The following is a 21456-nucleotide window of genomic DNA, read 5'->3' on the forward strand; positions in this document are numbered from 1 at the left end:
CCTTGCTAGTTAGCAGGGAGTGCTTGGCACATAAATATCTAGTAAGCACTTGTAAAATGCACATTTCATGGGAGAAAATGAGATCTGGCTGAGGTATTCTAGACCTCTTCCTGAGACTCTGCCCTGCAAAACTTAGAAACATAGGAGAAGACAAAAGTGATTAGCTTGCCATTTGCTAAACATTGGGCAGAGAGAATGAGGTAACATTTTCTACCTCCATGTTTTCCATTCTCCCACTTCCCTGCCCTTACCTCCCTTTCCCACAGATATAGAAGACCTCTTCATCATAGTTGCAGAGAAAAAAATGGACTCAACCAGTTCACTGCCTTTTGTCCTTGTTAATGGAGTAAGAAACATTTAAGCCCAAGTTTTCTATTGTAGAGCCATTCTGGCTTCAACCATCTTGGAAAGGAGCTCCAAGAGCAGGGTAGGCAGCTAATCCAGTTTTCACTTACCAGTGTAGACACATCCCTGAATGCCATCAAGAGGCCTGATGGATTTACAACATTATTATGTGCAAACTGGGGCTCACATTACTTTCCTGCCTTTTGCTTTGAAAATAAATGCTTTGGCTTTGCTTTGACATTTATGTGGCAGCTGGAAACCATTATCCTTTGACAATGCTTTATTCCATTGACAGTATCTCTTAAATACACAGTATACTAGTCATACTTCTCATTCATGTGCTTCCAGTTTAATCCATGGCCCAGTGCCTCAGTGATGCCTGCTTCGAGAATAATGTACTGCGGGACAGCTCTTCAGGTATTTTAAATAAAAAAGCTGAAGCCTTAGAGATATAGAGGTTTGAAAAACTGCCAAAGTAAGACACATTGCAACAACTTTTCACAACTTCTTTATGGTAGATTTGGTATTACTGTATGGCGTGTCATGTTGGGCTCTTCTGAATAAGATTGCAAATATGAATTTATATACAGGTATTTTTAATATCAGCCTTTATGACCGAAAGTCACACACTAGATTGAGAAATCATACTGTACTAAAAGCCAGCATCCATTTTTCTAATCTGTGTAAGGCGCACCCTTTATGTGAGTGATATTATACTTCAGCTCTTATGTTCATGATGCCTCTGGGGATACAACACTCTGTGTGTGGGGATCACTAGCTTAGCACAATGACCACCTCCTTGTCTTATTCTTATTCAAGTACAGTAAGGCTTATTTTTATTGATATTCAGTATTGCTCATATATAATCAATGTACAGAATTGTTTTGTGGGTGTATTGTTTTTAGTTTCAGATTAAAAGATGCTTTTGAAAAAAGTGGTTAGGAAGTCAAGAAATAGACCCACACTCATAGCGTTCCATTACTTGCAACGATGATCCTCAGATAATTACTCACCTTCATGAATAAAAGTAATTGGATTTTTTAATATAGAAACTTTAAAAAGAAAGACAATCACCCACAATGTATCCTATCTAAAAACTATCAGTATCACTTTGTTGCTGACAATATTTTTCTTTTCTTTTTTCCTTTGTGTTGGGCCCAGAGAGATAGCACAGCGGCGTTTGCCTTGCAAGCAGCCCATCCAGGACCTAAGGTGGTTGGTTCGAATCCCGGTGTCCCATATGCTCCCCCGTGCCTGCCAGAAGCTATTTCTGAGCAGACAGCCAGGAATAACCCCTGAGCAATGCCGGGTGTGGCCCAAAAACAAACAAACAAAAAAAACAAAACCTTTTTTCCTTTGTGTATGTATATGTATGTGTGTGTAGAGGGGGAGGTTGTTTCTTCTAAACTGTTAGGAACAAACTGTGGGCATCTGAAATCATTATCATTTTAGTAACGTGTGCCTCTGAAAAGCAGATGAGACTTAATCTCATTTATACTCACAATTTTTTTTGTTTAAAAATAAATTATTTCCGGTTCATAGTGATAGCACAGCAGTAAGGCATTTGCCTTGCATGCTGCAGATCCAGGATGGACCATGGTTTAATCCCTTGTGTCCCATATGGTCTCCCGAGACAGGGGCGATTTCTAAGCACATAGCCAGGAGTAAACCCTAAGCATCACAGATATGCCCCCCCCCAAAAAAAAAAAAACCAAAAGAAAAAAGAAAAGAAAAGAAAAAGAAAAGTATTTAATAATTATCATAGCAATATTTTATATTTTAAAAAAATGTTTGGCTTTTGGGACACACACAATGGCACTCTGGGGTTACTCCTTGCTCTGTGCTCAGAAATTATTCCTGTCAGGCTTAGTGGCTATATAGGATGTGGGGATCAAATCCAAGCCAGCCATTGTGACAAGACAAATGTCCTACCACTTGCTATCACTCAGGCCCCTTATGTTTTTAATTTTTAAAGATAGTTGCAATAACTTTGACTTGACTAAAATTCACCCATTTTATTGTATGTGTTTGACAAAGATATGTCATTTGTAACCGCCATTGTGGTCAAGGCAGAACACTTACATCAGCACCTTAGATCTTGGCTTAGATATTGGTTTATTTTGAATGCTATATGATTAGAATTGTTCTTTTATTTGCTCTCCTTTGCTCAAAATAGTCTTTAATTGTTCTATTTGTCATCCAGAGTGATAGCACTCATTTGAATTATATTAGTTAAAGAGATTTTTCAATGGATTGTGCTCTAAAGAGCCACATTGATAGTTTATGCAATCTAATTGATTCACCTAATGAAATCAAAGAATCTTAGTGTTGGAAGGAATCTTACAAGTTGTTTAAATCAAACTCTCATATACTGTAACTTGAACAGGGTGACCAAGGAGTTCTATAATACATTTTCCAATTACTCTTCCTTCCTTCTTTTCCTTCCTTCCTTCCTTCCTTCCTTCCTTCCTTCCTTCCTTCCTTCCTTCCTTCCTTCCTTCCTTCCTTCCTTCCTTCCTTCCTTCCTCCCTCCCTTCCCTCCCTCCCTCCCTCCCTCCCTCCCTCCCTTTCTTCCTCCCTTCCTCCCTTCCTTCCTTCCTTCCTTCCTTCCTTCCTTCCTTCCTTCCTTCCTTCCTTCCTTCCTTCCTTCCTTCCTTCCTTCCTTCCTTCCTTCCTTCCTTCCTTGTCTTCCATCTCTGTTATCCCTTCAATGTCCTCTTCCATCTCTGTTATCCCTTCAATGTCTTCTTCCAGTGTCAGTATTCCTTTTATAGACCTGTCTACCCTGGAAGCTTCTGCCAACTCTCTACAGTCAAAAAGTATTGATAATTTAAACAACGAAACTCCAAAATAAATCCCATTCTGATTTTTCATTCCATGTATATCCCATTGACTACCTGCATTTCTGTTTTAATTTTTCACAGAAACTTGAACCAATCATGTCAAATGAATCAGGTGGCCCTTATGTCCCCTTCCTTCCTTCCTTCCTTCCTTCCTTCCTTCCTTCCTTCCTTCCTTCCTTCCTTCCTTCCTTCCTTCCTTCCTTCCTTCCTTCCTTCCTTCCTTCCTTCCTTCCTTCCTTCCTTCCTTCCTTCCTTCCTTCCTTCCTCCCTCCTTCCCTCCCTCCCTTTCTCCCTTCCTTCCTTCCTCCCTCCCTCCCTTCCCTCCCTCACAGAATCCTTATTCTCACTGACAAAATATTTTATTATGTTACTTTTCTATCCAATAGGATGTGAGAGGAAGTGAGATACACCACTCCTGAGTCAAAGCTTTAAGATGTTTAAAAGCCTTTTCTGCTCTTTTTTCATGATGAAGGCTATCATAGGGAATGATTGTTTCTTCAGTTCAGGTCATAGAATGAGATGTGCAGCAGAACCTCTGATGACCTGCAGCCAACGTGTATTTAGGAAATAAACAAAGTAATTGACCTTAATTGCATCTTGCCAAGATTTTTGTGCTTATAGGATACTGTCACATTAGTGTCCCCACACTAGCATAAAAGTGCCTTCAGGATCTCATTTTATTTCCTGCTCAATCTCAAGACAAAGTACCTTATGAAAACACAGTATTTGTTGAATAAGGGAATAAATTTATCAAATTAAAAATGAAGAATTATTCTTATTACCTGTTAATTTGGTATGTTTTTTATTTACTAGATAATTAAAGCTGTGGCAGAGTATCTCTCTTTTGACTTGTCCTTTTCTTTCAAATCTTTGTCTAGGTTTTTTTTTTTTTTTTGCTAATAATAGATTTTAACTTTTCAAAACTTTCATATAATGATTTTCTTAGAATTCTTTAAATTAGATAGATATTATTTAATTGCAAATATATATTGATGCAGATGCAATATGCAAGTATATACCAATACAGCTATAATAGAACAATTGTGCTGTTTGTAAGTTGATGCATTTCTCTTTCATCCTATGATGCCAATTTGGCAGGCGTAAAAGAGACATACTTTGGAACTCTTTCAACCTCTCCAGTGTAATTTCTTACTAATTTAGTCTACTTCACTTTAATGACAATTAAAACCATTCACAAGAGTGTGAACTCCATGGTCCTCATGTTGTCTCTTTATAGTAAAAGTTCTCTTCACTTGACTAACTCCTACTAATCCTTTAAAATATACCTGCTCGCTTATCAATTCATGAACAGCTACATGTCTACTTTCATTTCTTGAACCCTATTACTGAACCAACTAAAGATGGCCATTACAGAACTTACATTATAGGGGCAGTAAAAGTCACAAACAGTACAAATTATCAAACATTATATGCAGATATCTTTTTCTATACCACAAGAACCCAGCATACATAATCCTTCTACTAAAATCAACTAATATTCAGACTACATAGAAAAAATAATGTTAAAGGGAATAAAAGAAATCAGGATTATGTGGTAAAGGGAATGATGTTTTCTGGGGGAATAAACTTCAGATAGAGGAAATAGACAGCATAAAGACCAAACATCAAAGAGTCCAGAGAGAACTTATTTCAATGCCAATTGAATTGAAAGAGAAGAATATGGGAATGCTAAAGTAAAGTAAATTAGACTCAAAGATAATCTTCTTGGCACACTGAGCTGACCAAAGGCAAAATGATCAGCAACATTCTTGTGTTAAGAAAGAACTAAATTCCCAACCAAGCTACAACTTTATAACTGTTGGAAAATTTGAGTAACTTTTTAGACCCAAACTACATGCACCAGACTTGCACTGAATAAGTCCTCAAAGAAAATACATTTCTCAACTATATTTTAAGATATATCTAAGCATGATAATAAACATGGAAGTGACTCCTAGAACTGTAAGCCAAGCACAGAGTGGTGTAGTGGTCAAGGCTACCTCCTGAGAGGAATCCAGATTCAGGATTCTCTCCAGGCCCATTTGATATTGGTCTTGTTCTGTTTACTTTTATTCTCTCTTTCTATTGAGCAGCCTATAGATAGCTAACAGAGGCACAATATTATAATGGAACACTAACCAGAAGTGAAACATGATGTCTTATTGTAGAGGCCCAACTTGGACAACAGAGACTGAGCAGACCTTTGGATCCATAATATTCTAGGCTTCGGCTTAGGGACTGAACAAAAACAGGGAGCAAGTGTTACAGAAGACTGAACACAATGATGGATAGGAACCTCTAGAACCGTAAAGACTCTATCCTAGACCCTGACCTGCGCAAATAACAAGATCGCTAGCTACAGTGGCTTGATTTTCTCACACACACAACTGAGAGGATAGCTTCCTGGCACCACCTTTGGGATGGGGTAATGAGTATATATGGAGTCAGGGGTTGATCCCATGATGGTATGCTTCAAGGATGGAGAAACCCTGAATCTCTTAGCCACAGGAATTCCTTTTCTTCCCCAATGCTTACAGTGCCTATGCAAAAAAAAAAAAAGTGGGGGAAACGCCCAAACCCTGCCACTCCAGCACCCCTACTTTTTCTTGTTTTGTTTTGATTTGTTAGTTTTTGACTTTATTTTTCTTCTCTTTTTTTCTTCTACTTTTCTCTTTTTTTTCACTCTTGTGGTTATTATTTGGTGATTTATTTTTATTTTTATTTGCTGGGTGCATTTTTTTCTTTTTTCTACAGTTTTCTTTTTTCTCCTTTCTTTTTTGGTAGTTGTTACCAAATATTTTTCTCCCTTTTTCTTATCCTTTTTATCTCCAATGATGGTGGAATGAATGCTCAATCTACAACAAGCTATAAGTGGAGACCAGTTGCACTAGCATTTTGGGGGGTAAAGGAGGAAGATATGGGATACATACTGGGAACAAGGGTGGAGGGAGGACAGCACTGATGGTGGGAATGCCTCTCATTCATTGTCACTATGTACCATAAATGACACAGTGAAAGATTTGTAATGCACTTTGGTCACAATAAAAATTAAAAAAAATAAATAAACAAATGAATGTCAATCAATTTAAAAATATACTGAGGAAGTAACATTTGAGTGAAAGAAAACACAGCGGTGTTTGCCTTGCAAGTAGCCGATCCAGGACCAAAGGTGGTTGGTTCGAATCCCGGTGTCCCATATGGTCCCCCCGTGCCTGCCAGGAGCTACTTCTGAACAGACAGCCAGGAGTAACCCCTGAGCACTGCCGGGTGTGGCCCAAAAAAACAAAAAAGAAAAAAAGAAAAAAGAAAAAGAAAGAAATAATAGAGAGCAGGAAATCCTGCTCATGGATTGGGAGCAAGAAAAAAACCTCTTCAACGAGTGGTGCTGGGAAAACTGGTCTTCTACATGCCAATATATGAACTCAGACCTCTTTTTGATGCTATGCACAAGAGTCAGATTAAAATGTATTGAAGACCCTGATATTAAGCCTAAAGGTACACAGAGGAAAATGTAGGCAGAACACTATGAAATTGAAGCTAAAGGCATCTTCAAGGAGAAACACTACTGACCAAGCAAATGGAAACAAAGATAAACAAATAGGACTACATTAAATAAAAAAAAAACAACTTCTGTATTTCAAAGGAAATGTTGACCAGGATACAAAGAATGCCCATGGATGGGAGAAACTGTTCATTCAATATCCATCTGATAAAGGGTAAGACATATAAGCCACTGAAAGAACTTAGAACTCCCCATCAAAAAATGGGGAGAAGAGATGAACAGAAACTTCCTTAAAGAAGAAACACAGGTGGTCAAAAGAAACATTAAAAAATGCTCAGCATTATTAATTATCAGAGAGATGCAAATCAAAACAATTAGATATTATTTCACACCACAAATGGCATATATCAAGCAGAATAACTTATGCTGGCATAGATGCAGAGAGAAAGAGATTCTCATTCATTGCTCTTGGGAATGCAGAGACAGGTACACCTTTTTGGAAAACAATATGGACATTCCTCAAACATTCTAGAAATTGAGCTTCCATTTGACCTAAAAATAGCATTGCTAATACTATTCATTAGAGGCCCCAAAACAAGGCAGAAAGATTTTCCAAAGTCCTACATTTATGGCTGCACTATTCACAATAGCCAGAATCTGGAAGCGCCCAATTATCAGAAAACACTGAAGAATGGATGATGAATAAATGGACAAAGAAATGGGTTAAAAAAACCCACACACATTGTAACAACTGTTTTACATCTACACAATGAAATACTACGCAGCTGTTAGATAAAAATGAAGTCATAAAATTTTCTTATACATGGGTGAATAAAGGAAAGTATTATGCTGAGCAAAATGAGTCAAATGGAGAGGGATAGACATAGAATGATTGAACTCATTGTGGTTTCTTAAAAAATGATAGTATAGTAATAATACTACCCCAAAACAATAGGGACAAGGGCCAGGAGAAATGCTCCATGGTAGGGCTTTGCCACAAAGAGCAGAGGAGTGCAGTTAGGGCAAAGGGACCACCTTACAATGATAGTAGAAATGATCATTATGGACAAGAACTGGGTGCTGAAAGGAGATAAAGTGATATGATAACCCTTTAATAACAATATTGCAAACCACAATGTCTAAAAAGAATAAAAGAAATAGTGAGAGAGAAAAAGATAAAAAGAACATAAAGGAAGGCAGAAGGGAAGGAAGGGGGAGTGCTGGAAAAGAACTGGGGAAATTGTTGATTGGAAATAAAGGAATGGGTGTTGGACATTGTAGGACTGAAACTCAATCATGAACAACTTTGTAACTGTAACTCTTTGTGATTCAATGAAAAATTATAATAAAAAGAAAAAAGAATTATGCATTTATGTCTAACTACGATATCTCAAAACAATAGTAACAGCACAAACAAAAGGAAATGTAACATAAGTCACTCATTAAATTTCTAACTCCCAAACTATTTCCACAGCAGCTGCACAACATGGCCTTTAATTGTGAATGTTGAAGAAAAACAACACATATTTCCTGTCAAAAGATAGGGCAGGAAAACCATCTTGATTTTTCAGTTTGCTTTGAACCTAATTGTGTTTCCACATTCAGGTTAAGCAACACTATGATATAAAACTCTTTTGCAGCAGGTTTATATCTTCCTCTATTTGGCTCAATGTGATTAGGGCATTATTTCAGCCTATGCAATGAGGATAACCTGAATCATCTATCTGATATATAGAACCACTTTTGGAGCTCCAGTGGCACAATTGGTTAGCTCATGTATTTATATGAGATATAGAAACACTTTTGAGGTTCCATTAACTCCTTGGCTGCTTATGGTCACTCATGTTAAAGCTATATTAATCTACATTTCTCTGCCTAACTCTAAAACTGCAAAGATCTAGTACATTAATATGAGTTCTATAATGGACGTTCATTTTCTCTTGTGTGGGAAAATCTGAAAATGAAAGAATTATCCCAACTCACACATCTAAGTTATCCACATGGTAACACAGTCTCCCTCCTCACCTCCCAGGAATGCAGTGCTTTTGCTATAGAAAATTTCAGAACATGGGGCTGAGTGGTGGCGCAAGCAATAGGGTGTTTGCCTTGCATGTTCTAACCTAGGACGGACTGCTGTTTGATCCCCCGGTGTCCCATATGGTCCCCCAAGCCAGGAGCTATTTCTGAGCATATAGCCAGGAGTAACCCGAGTGTCATCGAGTGTGGCCCAAAAACCCAAAAATAATTTTTTTTTTCAAAACAAGGGTTTGCATAGTGCTTCAATTATGCAAGAAAATTCTTTTGGTCTTAACAAGTTAATTGTTCTTATAGAAGTAAAATAGTTTAAATAAACATTCCTTTTCATCATTACCCTCCTGAGGAAACTGGAGTGGTAAGGTACAGTAGAACTAATCAGGGCACTTATTACAGTCACATGTTTATCCACTATCTACAAATAAACAAAATTTGAAGAAAGATGCTGCTACTGAAGATAGAGGGAGAATTGCTAAATGAATTCTGAAAAAGTTCCCTAGATATCCTTTCTTAAACTTTAATGTGCAAAAGAATCATCTGGGATTCTTCGTACAATTCAGATTCTGTTCAGTAGATCTGGAGTGAATTCTGGGAGTTGGCTAACAAGCTTCTCTATGATGCCTCATGCCTCTGGTCCAGGGCTTAAGCTAAGGGAAGAGCAAGTGATGGGATTCTTTCCCAATGCTTAAGAGGAGAAAAGCCACACTTGGTGTAACTTCATTAAAATGCTCATGCTCACTACAGGTATCCTGGCCTGTACAGAATCCTGGCCTCTAAGACAATTCTATAAAAATGATTCTATATCACGTGATAGGATCAGATGGAATGATTTTCAATTCATTTTCTCTTTTTTGTAAAGAGTAAATATTTAACACTTAATCTTAAATCTCATAAAGAAACCAATGCCAACAACTTTTTCTGAGCAAGTGTTTAGATTTGGTATTTTAAATAATGGAAGGGCAGAAAATTAGATAATGAGAGTTGTCACTGCTGGAAGACATTTTTTTTTGAAATAATACTGTAACACTTTACATAGGTAATAAAAAGAACCATCTGAATTAAGCAGATCACAGATCACAGTCTGACCTTAAATGTTAGTTTTAACATTTAAGTTCCTCCTTTCTTGCTGACCCATCTAACCTCTTCTGTAACAATCCTGAGAAGGTATGGTGTTTATGAAAAATAGGCACCTTAAATAGTTGTTTCAAAAAATGCTTCAAATTTTTGGTCTGTGATTATTGATCAGATTAACACACTTGCTACCTAAAAAGGGATAAACCAAAATCTCCCATATTTTTTTGGTTTGCCATCCATTAAAAAAAATCATTCAGCATGCCTCTAAAAATCTACCTTCTTTAAAGAAACAAAAGTTCCACCCCTTCCTCCAACTTCCCTGGACACTATTATAATCTCATTCCAGTGTCACTAAGGTGGAGTGGTATCATCCACTTTGAAAAACAGTGGGTTAGAGCATTCTACTCTGTTGACTACATAAATTTGTGGCTAGATTCCATTCCAGGTCTTGTGGTCCATTTATCAGATCACCTCCCTTGAAAAAAGATATAAGTTGGGGTGCAACTTGATACAAATTCAGTCTCAAAAGTGACCTGGGTCTTTGAAGCTCACTTTCTGGCCTGCTAGGCACCTTAAAGTAAGCAACACCTTCTATATATACTAACATCTCTGGGATTGACTGGGAAAACCCACAGGTCATTTGCATGATTTAAGTATTGTCCAGGGCTGTTCTATTATTATAATGATGAGATTATTCTTCAGCTGGTTGTTATCTGGCAAGATAGTTGACAGTCAGTGGATATTGGGATCCTGATCATGTGATGCATTTTGTGATTACTATCTACATTACCCCCACTCTTGACGGTTTGCATGGCACTTGCAAGTTGGAATGCTTCTAGATCCTAGAGTGATCAAAAAATTGAAGTTCATTTATGAAGATTCTAAAGAAAATTATTCTGAGGACTGAGCTATTAAAATTAGTTATGTTTTTTTTCTAGATCTGACTGACATGAAGCTAAGAGAAGTTTTCTTTTAATGACCTTGTCACTACCCTTCCAACATAATTAAAATGTCAAAGATGAAGAAGAGAAAAGAATAATTTTCTTGTATTTGACAGATAGACAAGAATTTGACCATTAACTGCAGTATATTTCTGATTATGAGGCTAATGGGGAAAATCATATGAGAAGCACAAGGGTTAAAAAGAGTTATTGACACATGTTAAAAGTTAATAGACATAACTTTGTTTGTTTTTGGTTTTTCGGCCACACCCGGTTACGCTCAGGGGTTACTCCTGGCTATGTGCCCAGAAATTGCTCCTGGCTTGGGGACCACATGGGATGTCAGGGGATAGAACAGCAGTTCATCCTAGGCTCGTGTGCACAAAGCAGATGCTTTATACCTTGTGCCACCATTCTAGCCCCCATATAACTTAGTTTTTAGTTTGGTTTTCTTAAAGAGGAGCCTAATAAATAAAACTTAAACTGCCGAGCCTTGAAGTAGCTTCTTGAGATGTAAATCTTGAGCTCATTGGAGTTGCAAATACTGGAGATGCAAAAATAAAAAAAAACCAGGGTGAACCCTTCTGAAAAAGAGACTAAAGATAAGAAAGTACCATCAAGAAACCAAGGATTTCCCTGTAACAACTACTATGTATACAGAAAACAACTCCAGACCAAAGCCATTTTCTGTTGTTGCGTGTGTGTGTGTGTGTGTGTGTGTGTGTGTGTGTTTTATTTTTATATTTTTGGGGAAAGCACCTAGCAGTGCTCAGGGATTACTCATGGTTTTGCACTCAGGAATCACTCCTGACTGAGCTTGGAGTTCATTATGGGATACCACTAGGGTTGACTGCATACAAGACAAACCTATCTCTAGCGCCTAAAGCTTGTATTCTTTCTTGAGAATATATCTCCATTTCTTCCAACTCATATTTTAAAGCAAAATTTTTAAATAAAACTACTTTGCTTCACTTAAAGAAAAAAGAACTAATGCTCTTATAATACCAACGTATTATACCAACTTATAATACCAACAATATTTCCATAAGCCTAACTTCAAAATAGGTTGCATTTTGATAATGTCTATTTCTCCATTAAGATTTCATCATCCAACTACATTAAAAAGCCTCTCCCCATATACTTGGTTGCTTTTGCTTTTACCTCTTTTATTTCTGCCTTATTTGCTTAATCTTGAAATTCTGACTTCCTAAACACTCTCAGATTTAAGGCAAACAGAGTCTATGCATGAGTGTGCCCAGAGTATATATTATTTATTAATGGTAGGTTCTGTGGCACAATTTAATGGTATATAAGAAATCTTTTTTTTTTTTTTTGGTTTTTGAGCCACACCCGTTTGATGCTCAGGGGTTACTCCTGGCTATGCACTCAGAAATTACCCCTGGCTTGGGGGGACCATATGGGACGCCGGGGGCCGGGGGATAGAACCGCGGTTCCTCCTACGCTAGCGCTTGCAAGGTAGACACCTTATCTCTAGTGCCACCTTCCCGGCCCCTATAAGAAATCTTATTTAAAACATTAAAGAGGAAGTTGAAAAGTGATGATGATGGGTGAGATACTAGAATGTACAGCATGAAAAGAAGCTTGAGTTAACTTTTTTTATGCCAAACATTGGCTTCCAGTTAACTTTTGTGGAACCCTAAGTTCTGAATAGGAGGGATACCAGTTTGTAAAGGGTTCTATGTTGTAAACCTCTTAGGCTTCTCTTCTCAAGCTAAGATTCCATTAACACTGCCCCATGGTCTCTGGCCAGCCCAGATAGCCTATCTGGAAAGGACAAAAGGAGGCAGTAGAAGGATATCCTAGACAACAGCCAACCATCAGGAGCTAGAGTCTCTTTATTCCCCTCCCTATATAAACTGGCTGTGACCTCAGGTATCATTGCCTTCTGAGGAGGTGACTCTGGCTAGCCAGCTTGGAGTTTGTGGCTGATGGAACAAAGTCTTGTTTCGCTTTATTTCAATTGTGAGGTCTCATCTTTTAACTCTGGACTAAACACCTTGTCTATTTTTTGTGTTAACTTTGTTTCCTAATTTCTGAACTGATATTCTAGCAAATATAAACTATTTTGAATTTGTATTCTGATAACTTTCATAACTTACTTGGCAATAAAATTAGTTGCTTCATTGTATATTGATGGAGAAAACAGACATCTTTGACCTTTCTGAAATAAATTTATTTTCTCGTTATGAGTAGCCTACTCATATTCGGTTATTTTCCACCATAAAGTCTTTTTTTCTGGCAAAATGGTTCCTGGGAGCCAGAGGGATAGCACAAGGGTAGGATGTTTGCCTTGCACATGGCCAACTGTGGGCAGACCATGATTAGATTCCTGGCAACCCATATAGTACCCCCTAGCATGCCAGGAGCAATTGCTGAGTGTAGAGCCAAAAGTAACTCCTGAACACTGCAGAGTGAGATCCAATTCCCTCCCCCAAAAAGGCTATAATATATTTCTGTTTCCTCATTATGTATATGACCTCAAACAATATACTTTTGTTAATTTTCTTAATTAAAATACACTTAAAATTATGACATTTATTAACATCTGCATTTGAGATGTTCTAACTACTTCATACACAAACAGTAGTGTCTAATCTTTCTTGGAAGATGGCTAAATAGAAAAACTATTTAGGTTATTGTTGGAATCCAGGCATTCCCTTTAGAACTCTCCAGAAACAGCCTGCCTGAACTGACATGGAGCCTGCCACACACACCATATGGACCTGGTCATCTCCCAATATGATCCTTACAGTTAGATCAAGCTGCACACAAACACCTTAGTTTTCTTATGCCATTATCTGGCTTTCATCTTTTTTTATCTGACTTTTTCTCTCTTTGCATAAAGCAAACACCCTTCATTTTCTTAGGCTAATCATTAGCTTCCATCTCCTTGCAGTAGGCACATCTTTGGGTTTGTTCCCATTACTTAAGTTTTGGATTCTTATTTTTTCGGCCCTAAAGATTACCGGGACCTTGTCACATAGACCAAAAACTAGATAAGGCAGAGAAATCCTAATAAAGAGCTATTTGATCACCAGTGAGCAGCCTGCCTTATTTCAGGCTCTGGCACCAAGGGCCCCATATTACTGGACGAAGTACACAGACTATATATAACACAGGTCTTCAAATACTGCACAGTAATTTTACAGCTAAGCTTTTAGTGTGATTGTTCATAAATGCTTCCAGAAGATCTGAAAAGTTTCAAATCAATATTGGGAAATGAGGACTAATGGAGCCCATGAATGAAACCATCTCAAGATTCACAGACAGTGTGAAACTTTGCTTCTAACATAAGCTTTCAATACCTTGTATGCTGAAAGAAACTCAGTGCCACAATTAACACCTCAGGTACCTGATCGCTGGACAGGCCACTGGACAGAGGATTTACCCCTGCATAGCGCATATACACAATGGTTACCTTGTAGATTTTGCAATGGCAGAGTCATAATGCCTCCAGCTGCAGCTGCTGCTACCAGCCCTTGGATGTTGGTGAGATTCGCTGTTGGCAGTGTCAGGACTAGTCCTTGCTGCCCTCCAAGCTGACCAGCCATGTTGAAGGGGATGAGGATGGGTTGGTTGAGGGCTGGGGTACCTCCTGGCATCACACCAGCTACAGCAGAGGCTAACTGCTGTGCTGTCAGAAGGGGCTGCAAGAAAACAGATAATTTTACTTTCAGTGAAATCAAGACAGGTTTTTAGAACATTTTTCTTCCACTAAAAGACAGAGAAAGATCATGTCAAAAAATTAAAAGGTTGTTTGTAAGAAAGAAAGAAAGAAAGAAAGAAAGAAAGAAAGAAAGAAAGAAAGAAAGAAAGAAAGAAAGAAAGAAAGGAAGGAAGGAAGGAAGGAAGGAAGGAAGGAAGGAAGGAAGGAAGGAAGGAAGGAAGGAAGGAAGGAAGGAAGAAGGAAGGAAGGAAGAAAGAAGGAAGAAAAAGAAAGAAAGAAAGAAAGAAAGAAAGAAAGAAAGAAAGAAAGAAAGAAAGAAAGAAAGAAAGAAAGAAAGAAAAAGAAAGAAAAATTGTGTTACTAATTTGTAGGAGAAAAGCTCAAATATTTTCCAAACTATAGTATTACCTTATATAATTGCATTGTGTCCTACTTTTAAATCATTGGAACTCGGAAATTGTTAGTCTAAAAAGAACTAATTAGTCAGTGAAATTTGGAGGAAGTGTCTCAACAATAACAGCAAAATATTGTTTTTACCTATTAAAATGTATTCAAAGCTACTGAGACACCATTATGACACCATTATAAGATTTAGAAACATGTGCATTGTTGTTAGCCATTTGGAAAGTAAATTGATAATCTACATCGAGGTTCATGAACAAATTTATCCCCATTGACTCAGAAGGAGATAACTTCAGGGATAGAGCCTCAACACATACTTCAAAAAGGAAAAAGATAAATGCACAAACAATGCATAATAATATTGAAAATGGTTTGTTACAGTATTATACTTGATAAGAAATTTTAAGTTTTAAAAATAGATCATTGGCACCTCTTTGAAAAATAGAACATGTTGATAAGAATACATAAAATTCTTATATTATACAATAATTAAGCAATGCATAGTGATAATTTGGAAAAGTAAAACAGAAAAATGCTGATACTTTAAAAAATCTTTAAAACAGTTTTATTATCACTTCAATATTTTTGTTTAGATAAAATAACATGAGAAATACACATTTATTTACATATTCAGGAAGAAAGTCTTATAGATAGGTACTTCAAGGCACGCCTTCCACACAATGATGACCCAAAAGGATTCCTGCCTTATTCAGGTTAGGTGACCCGGAAGTTCAATCTTAGCGTCCTTAACCAAGGCAGTGCTTTCTCTGCACCCATAAGGGGGTAATATGGACAGCCTCAAGTCATTTTTCTTTTCTCTAAACCAATAGAAAATTCTAACTGGGGGTAGGGATGGTTCTTAATTATTTTTAATGTGGCATAATTTTATCAAATAAAAGGTCACAAGTATAAGCATAGCACATAGTATATTAGGTTTTCTGATGCACTGCACATTATTGGCTCTGGGATCTCACCACTGCAGAAAGGTCAGCAAGTAGTGGAGGAAGGAAACTCAAGGTTAGGAGAGTGGCTCCATCAACCTTGTTTGACCCTTTCTTCTTTTATCTTTTATGACATGCCCGGATTTAGAGAACAGGGGCTACAAGAATAGGAAGGAGGCACCTGAGTCCATTTTGCAATCCCTCCTACAGTCAGCTCACAAAAACCTTTGTTGGGAATCTTTGAAGAATCCCAATGACTATCTCCAGCCTGTGAGAGCCTCTGCTGGAGGTTGAGTGGGCCAAGCTCCTGATGTATATGTGAGACTTTTATTAAACTTCTGCAATGTTACTGGGTCCCTATTTTATAAAAAATAACCAAAATATCTTTCCAATTGTGAGAACATACTGAGAGGGAAGGTACATTGGTCATCTTCAGAAGTAGACTACGGATCACAAATTTGGAGTTTGAAGCCTGTGACAGTTTTAAAATTTTGAAATATTTGAGCTTAAAGCAAGGCACACACTCTCCATCTTGTCATAGCTATTGCTACTTTTACTCTCTTGGCTGTCCTATGATTGATCCATCTAAAGTCTTACCTGGTATGTTTGTATATACACTTGTATCAGAGACATGAAATAGGAAGAAGCTGAGACTATAATAAAACTGTTTCTAGGCTTCCATAAAAGACCAGACATCTTTCTGGTTCTGGAGTTAAGGGCCATCTAAGACTACAGGAAAATATAGTGACTCTTGGAACAAGAAAGACCAGCCCAAACTCTAAATGTGAACTTTCAAGCCTGAACTTATAAGCTCTCAGAGTGCTGAAAGTGATTAATTTTGAGGAATAAGAACACTAGTAAAAGAGAGATAAACACCCAAGTTCTAGCTTCCTTTGCCATAAAAATGGGCTGATATCTGAAAGCTTCATACTAAATGACTGGGGGTTGGGGGGAGCCCAAGCCTGGCCTTTAGTAATTGTCTTCTATATCTCCATATAAGCACACCAGGCTGCAAAAAACAAATATTGGGCTTTAAAAAATAATGAATGTATTTCTTTATTAATGCAGGAGCCACATGTGATGTACAGTATTGTCAAACCCAATAAGCTGAACTTGCATTAAAATTGCATTAACTTTTTTATATTAAATCACATCTTGTATTTAAAAAATGGCTATGGTAAGGTTGAAATAACTTAATTTTCTTCACACTCCAGTCATTAAAGTTTTACTTTCTAGAAAACTGCATGGTAACCAACAGCACAGTTGTGGTGGGTTTTAGAAAAGAAAAAAGTTTCAAATGATTGAAACTCGCTTTCCCTTTTTGAAAAGTGAGTCAAGTTTTTCTTCTTGGTGTTATTAAATAAGTAATGTGGTCCTACAACTTATCATCCAAGAATATATCACCCTCATGGCTCTGTTGGAGTTAATTGGATTTAGCTCATGATTATTTATTTGGCTATTTAAATGGTCCAAATATCACAACTGTAGCTTATGTGGGAGCAGGTAAGAGATACTGACCTGTGGGCCCATCGGAAATGGGGGTTGGGTCTGGTTGGCCTGGGGTTGGTCTGGAGTCCCTGGGTCTGAGATTGAGGGGTTTCCTCTGGCCCCTGGAATTCAAAAGAGAGGTGCTCCCTTAGTAGAAGATCCAGTTGGAGTTGCAAATGGTCCATCATCTTGTGATGCGACATAGCATGAGAGCACAGATAACATGGCCAAAGTCTATGGCAATGGAGAAAGTGATGTCATTATCTGCAGCCCTAATCAGCCTACTTTATACCAGTTTGCATTGGAGTAGGGCGGTACCAAAGTGTCCCTCATGTAGAAAATTGCACTTTTTATGCATAGGCAGACAAACAGCTAATCTAATTTCCTACATACATCTGTATGATCTTATAGGATGACTTTGTCCTCTCAGATCTCTTCACTACAGACTGAACTTTTCTTAGAACCAAGCCATATTCAATTTCACCTGCTGTAAACTCTCCAGAAGATTAAACTTGCTTAAACTCCTAAAGCAAGTTTCCTCAAAGCCTAGGAGCCCTGCATCAACTCCAGGAAGCCCCCACCTTGCTAGACATCAAAAACATCTTCCACTCCTGCTATCTTGCTGAGTTCCTAAGCCCAGAAAATAAGATTCCACCCAAACCCGTTTTCTTCAAACATTCATAAGCATTTTAGTTTCACCAAGTATGTTTATGTACTTTGTTTTGGGATAAACTATATATAGCTTGTAAGAGCATTGGCCACAATAAACCTAAATAATTAGGCAAATAAATAAAACTAACAGTCATTTGGGGAGGGATTGCTTGTCATATCTTTTGTATTTGTGGTGCTTAAAATCTTAATTCTAAAACCTTTTTTCATAATCCTCTTCTTAGTGTTTGTCCTATGAATAGCAAGTGAAAACAATCTAAACTCCGTTTACTGGCAGGTCGTGGGTGACCAAGGAAAGAGAGATGATTCTGTCATACTTATAAATTTTAAAGAAGGTAATATTGGCTCATTTAAAACAAATTCTTCTATATATTCTCCAATGGGACAGACTTATAAATAATGGAAATATTGGGGAAAATACTTCAGCACATTAAGCTACAAATAAAATTGACTGCTACATATTATTCAATTGACTTCTATCTCCACAGTGATGTGTCAATCATAACAGGATTTTATAATAGGATTAAGCAATAAATGTGCAAAGCCATTATGCAGAAATCTGAAAATCTGATTAATTTGTAATATTTTTTGTGCAGGAAGTCAGGAATGGACACTGCTTGGGGAATACTTACAAGCATTCTATTGAAATTTCTAAATTGATTTGGAACAAACTAATAAAAAACACAGACTTGCTGACATTTTATAAAGTGAATTCTGTCAAAATATGTTTGGCATTTTAATGATCATTGTCATTTAATAACAAGGGTAAGATGACCCATCAGAAGATGCCAACAATTCTCCCATAATATACAGGCAACCTTCCTTCTAAATTTTTAATCTGTGATTTACTTATTTTGCTTGAATGGCTGAGCACTTTAAATCCAGAGTATATTACACAGTGCAAATCTCACAACTTCCATCCTTAGATACCAAAGCCTTATTTTACCTTGCAGATATTAGCAGAACTTTATGTACTTTTATAAAACTAACAAGGTCTCAAAGGGATGCTTTTGGTTAAATATTCAGATTAGGTCAATTCTCAAATGGTTCAGAATCCACTTTAGTTTAGTTTGTGAAGATGTTTTGATATCTGCATTCACCTCTCCATTATTTCATCATCATGAGTTTTTTGCACGAGAGGCTGAGAGTGTACAATGCACAGGAGGTAAAAACCTTTCTTTATACAGAATGAAAAAGAAAAAGAAACACTTCTCAATCATTAAAAAAAAGTTAAGTGTCTGCTGTGCCAAGTCCCACTGTAGTACTTTTCTTTTATGTGTCCCAGCTCACTTTGGGATGAGGCTGGTGAATGTGCCCCTGTCATGTTCAGGAGCCGTCTCACATGATCTGTGCCAACAAGACTGTGCGCGCCTTCCCTGCAGCTTTGCCCAGATTACATTTGCTTACATTCTGTTCTCCATTGCTGGAGACCCTCCTGAGCACATCGCAATTTGTTTTGAAGCTGGTTATTCTCAGAAACCATGTTCAGAAAACTGCGAGGCAATTCCACACAATTTTCTGTGTAAAATGGTCTTTCACAGGCTCTGGAGGAGATTATGTAGGCTCTCCTAACTGGATCAAAAAGTAATGCTTCTTCCTATCATGCATCCCCGTCTCCCTTAACATTGGAGGGACTATAAAATAATCTGTCTGGTTGAGAGGCAGCACCCAGATCAGGGGTCTTCTCCAAATCCAGGGTACTCCAGCACTCAGAATGAATGATTCCAGGCCTTCATCTCAGGCTCACAGAGAGATCTGAAGCATCACCAAGAGAGTTTGGAGGTGAGCTTTTTCTCTGGCCACTGGTGTTACTCCTGGCTCTGGAATCAGAAGCTACTGGAAGGCTTGAGGTACCATATGGGATACCAGGGATTGAACCCAAGTCTGTCCGGGTCAGCCATGTGCAAGGCAAATACCCTACCACTGTGCTATCCCTCCAGCTCACACATCTGTATTTGGCACACAGATAAGGAATAAGGGCTCTTTTGCTTTGCTTTTGTTTTGTTCATTGTATAACACCCAGCATTGCTCAGAGCTTTTTTCTGGCTCTATGCTCAGGGATCATACCCAGTGGGTTTAGGAGATCCTATGGGATGTCAGGGATCAAGTCTGGATCATCCAAAAGCAAGGAAAGTGCCCTTAAAGTAAAGAATCTTACATTTTAAAATCTGCTTGAGCTCCAATATTACTCTACCGGGGCTGGAGCAGTGGCGCAGCAGTAGGGTGTTTGCCTTGCACATGGCTGATCTAAGATGGACCATGGTTTGATCTCCTGTGTTCCATGTGGTCCCCCAAACCAGGAGCGATTTCTGAGCGCATAGCCAGGAGTAACCTCTTTATAAAAAGGAGTAAACTTTTTATATCCTCACCAACACTTGGTATCTCTTAACTTGATAACAAGCTGTTCTTACAGGTGGCAAGTAGAAACATTGTGGTTTTGATTTGTATTTCCCAGATGATTAGCTTCAAGTATTCTCATCTGTATCTTGTATTTTCTGTTGACCCTATGCATAACTTTGCTGAAAGAGTTTATTCAGATTCTTTGTTTCCAATTGATTTTTAAATACATTTTTAATAATTACAGTGCCTGCTTGTAAACATCTTTCCAGTGCTGTTCACACACCTGAGTCTGTTAAGAGGTCTATCTACCTATGTCTCTGCTTTGGAAGTCGGTGGAACTGAGAGGCATGAATATTCTGAACAGCACCTCTCAAGATCTTCCATGGGAGAGACCTCTTGAAAGTTCTGCAGGCCACAGGAAGTTAGTTCTTTAGCATATCTCTTTAGCATATCTCTTTAGCATATCTCTTCCCCTATTTTTGGAGTTGATTCTTTTCTCCTTTTAAGAACAAAATAGCTTTTTAATCTGAGAATGTACATACACTACTGCCTGAAGCCTTAGCATAGTATCTTTGCAAATGTATATATATAGTAACCTCATTATCATTATTTCAATAGCTGTATGGAAAACAGTATGGAGACAGATCAGAAGTTCCAGTTCAAGACATTCATCCTACCCTAATGACATTGCCAGTTCAGAGAAATGGATGTGGCAACATTACTTACAAAAGTCAGGCTATTGAAATGTCCTAAATTGAGAAGAATTGCAAATATGAATTGGAAATATCAAATAAAGCAGCTCCACTTTCTCTAATGTGTGAGACATTCCCTCCACCATTCAGTTGACAGGGCCCCTTTGTTAATAACCCATGCATTCATTTTTAATGAGTCCGGTTCTTCAGAGGGAGAGTTTAGGTTTCCATCCTCTCTGCATTAGTACAAACATAATCACATGAAGGTCACAGGGATCCATTGCTTTTTTTCTGGAATTCATGCTTTTCTTACTGTGTGCTGTTTTCACTGGGGAGTGAGGTGATGTAAAGATTGTTTATTAGAAGATGGACAGTTGAATATATTATTATTTTATGTTGGGCATGTGAAACCCAGCTAAGCAGGGCAACAGGATCTTGTAAATTAAATGTCCCTTTCTTTAAATTTCTTCCAGATTCTGAAATGCCAAGGAGGGAGA

At 37.8% G+C, this 21456-nt stretch overlaps 1 protein-coding gene across 1 annotated transcript in view; it reads right to left on the reverse strand.

The window, feature by feature from the left end:
* Positions 1 to 21456, reverse strand: part of POU6F2 (POU class 6 homeobox 2) — a 593519-nt gene that overhangs the window by 316449 nt on the left and 255614 nt on the right. Inside the window, exons 3-4 of the mRNA XM_049781867.1 lie at positions 17289 to 17380; positions 14179 to 14407 (exon numbers count right to left, since the gene is read on the reverse strand). Coding sequence (XP_049637824.1) covers positions 14179 to 14407; positions 17289 to 17380 — 321 coding nt within the window. The remainder of the gene's footprint in view (positions 1 to 14178; positions 14408 to 17288; positions 17381 to 21456) is intronic.

This window comes from Suncus etruscus, chromosome 10, assembly GCF_024139225.1.
Source record: "Suncus etruscus isolate mSunEtr1 chromosome 10, mSunEtr1.pri.cur, whole genome shotgun sequence".
Taxonomy (NCBI): Eukaryota; Metazoa; Chordata; class Mammalia; order Eulipotyphla; family Soricidae; genus Suncus; species Suncus etruscus.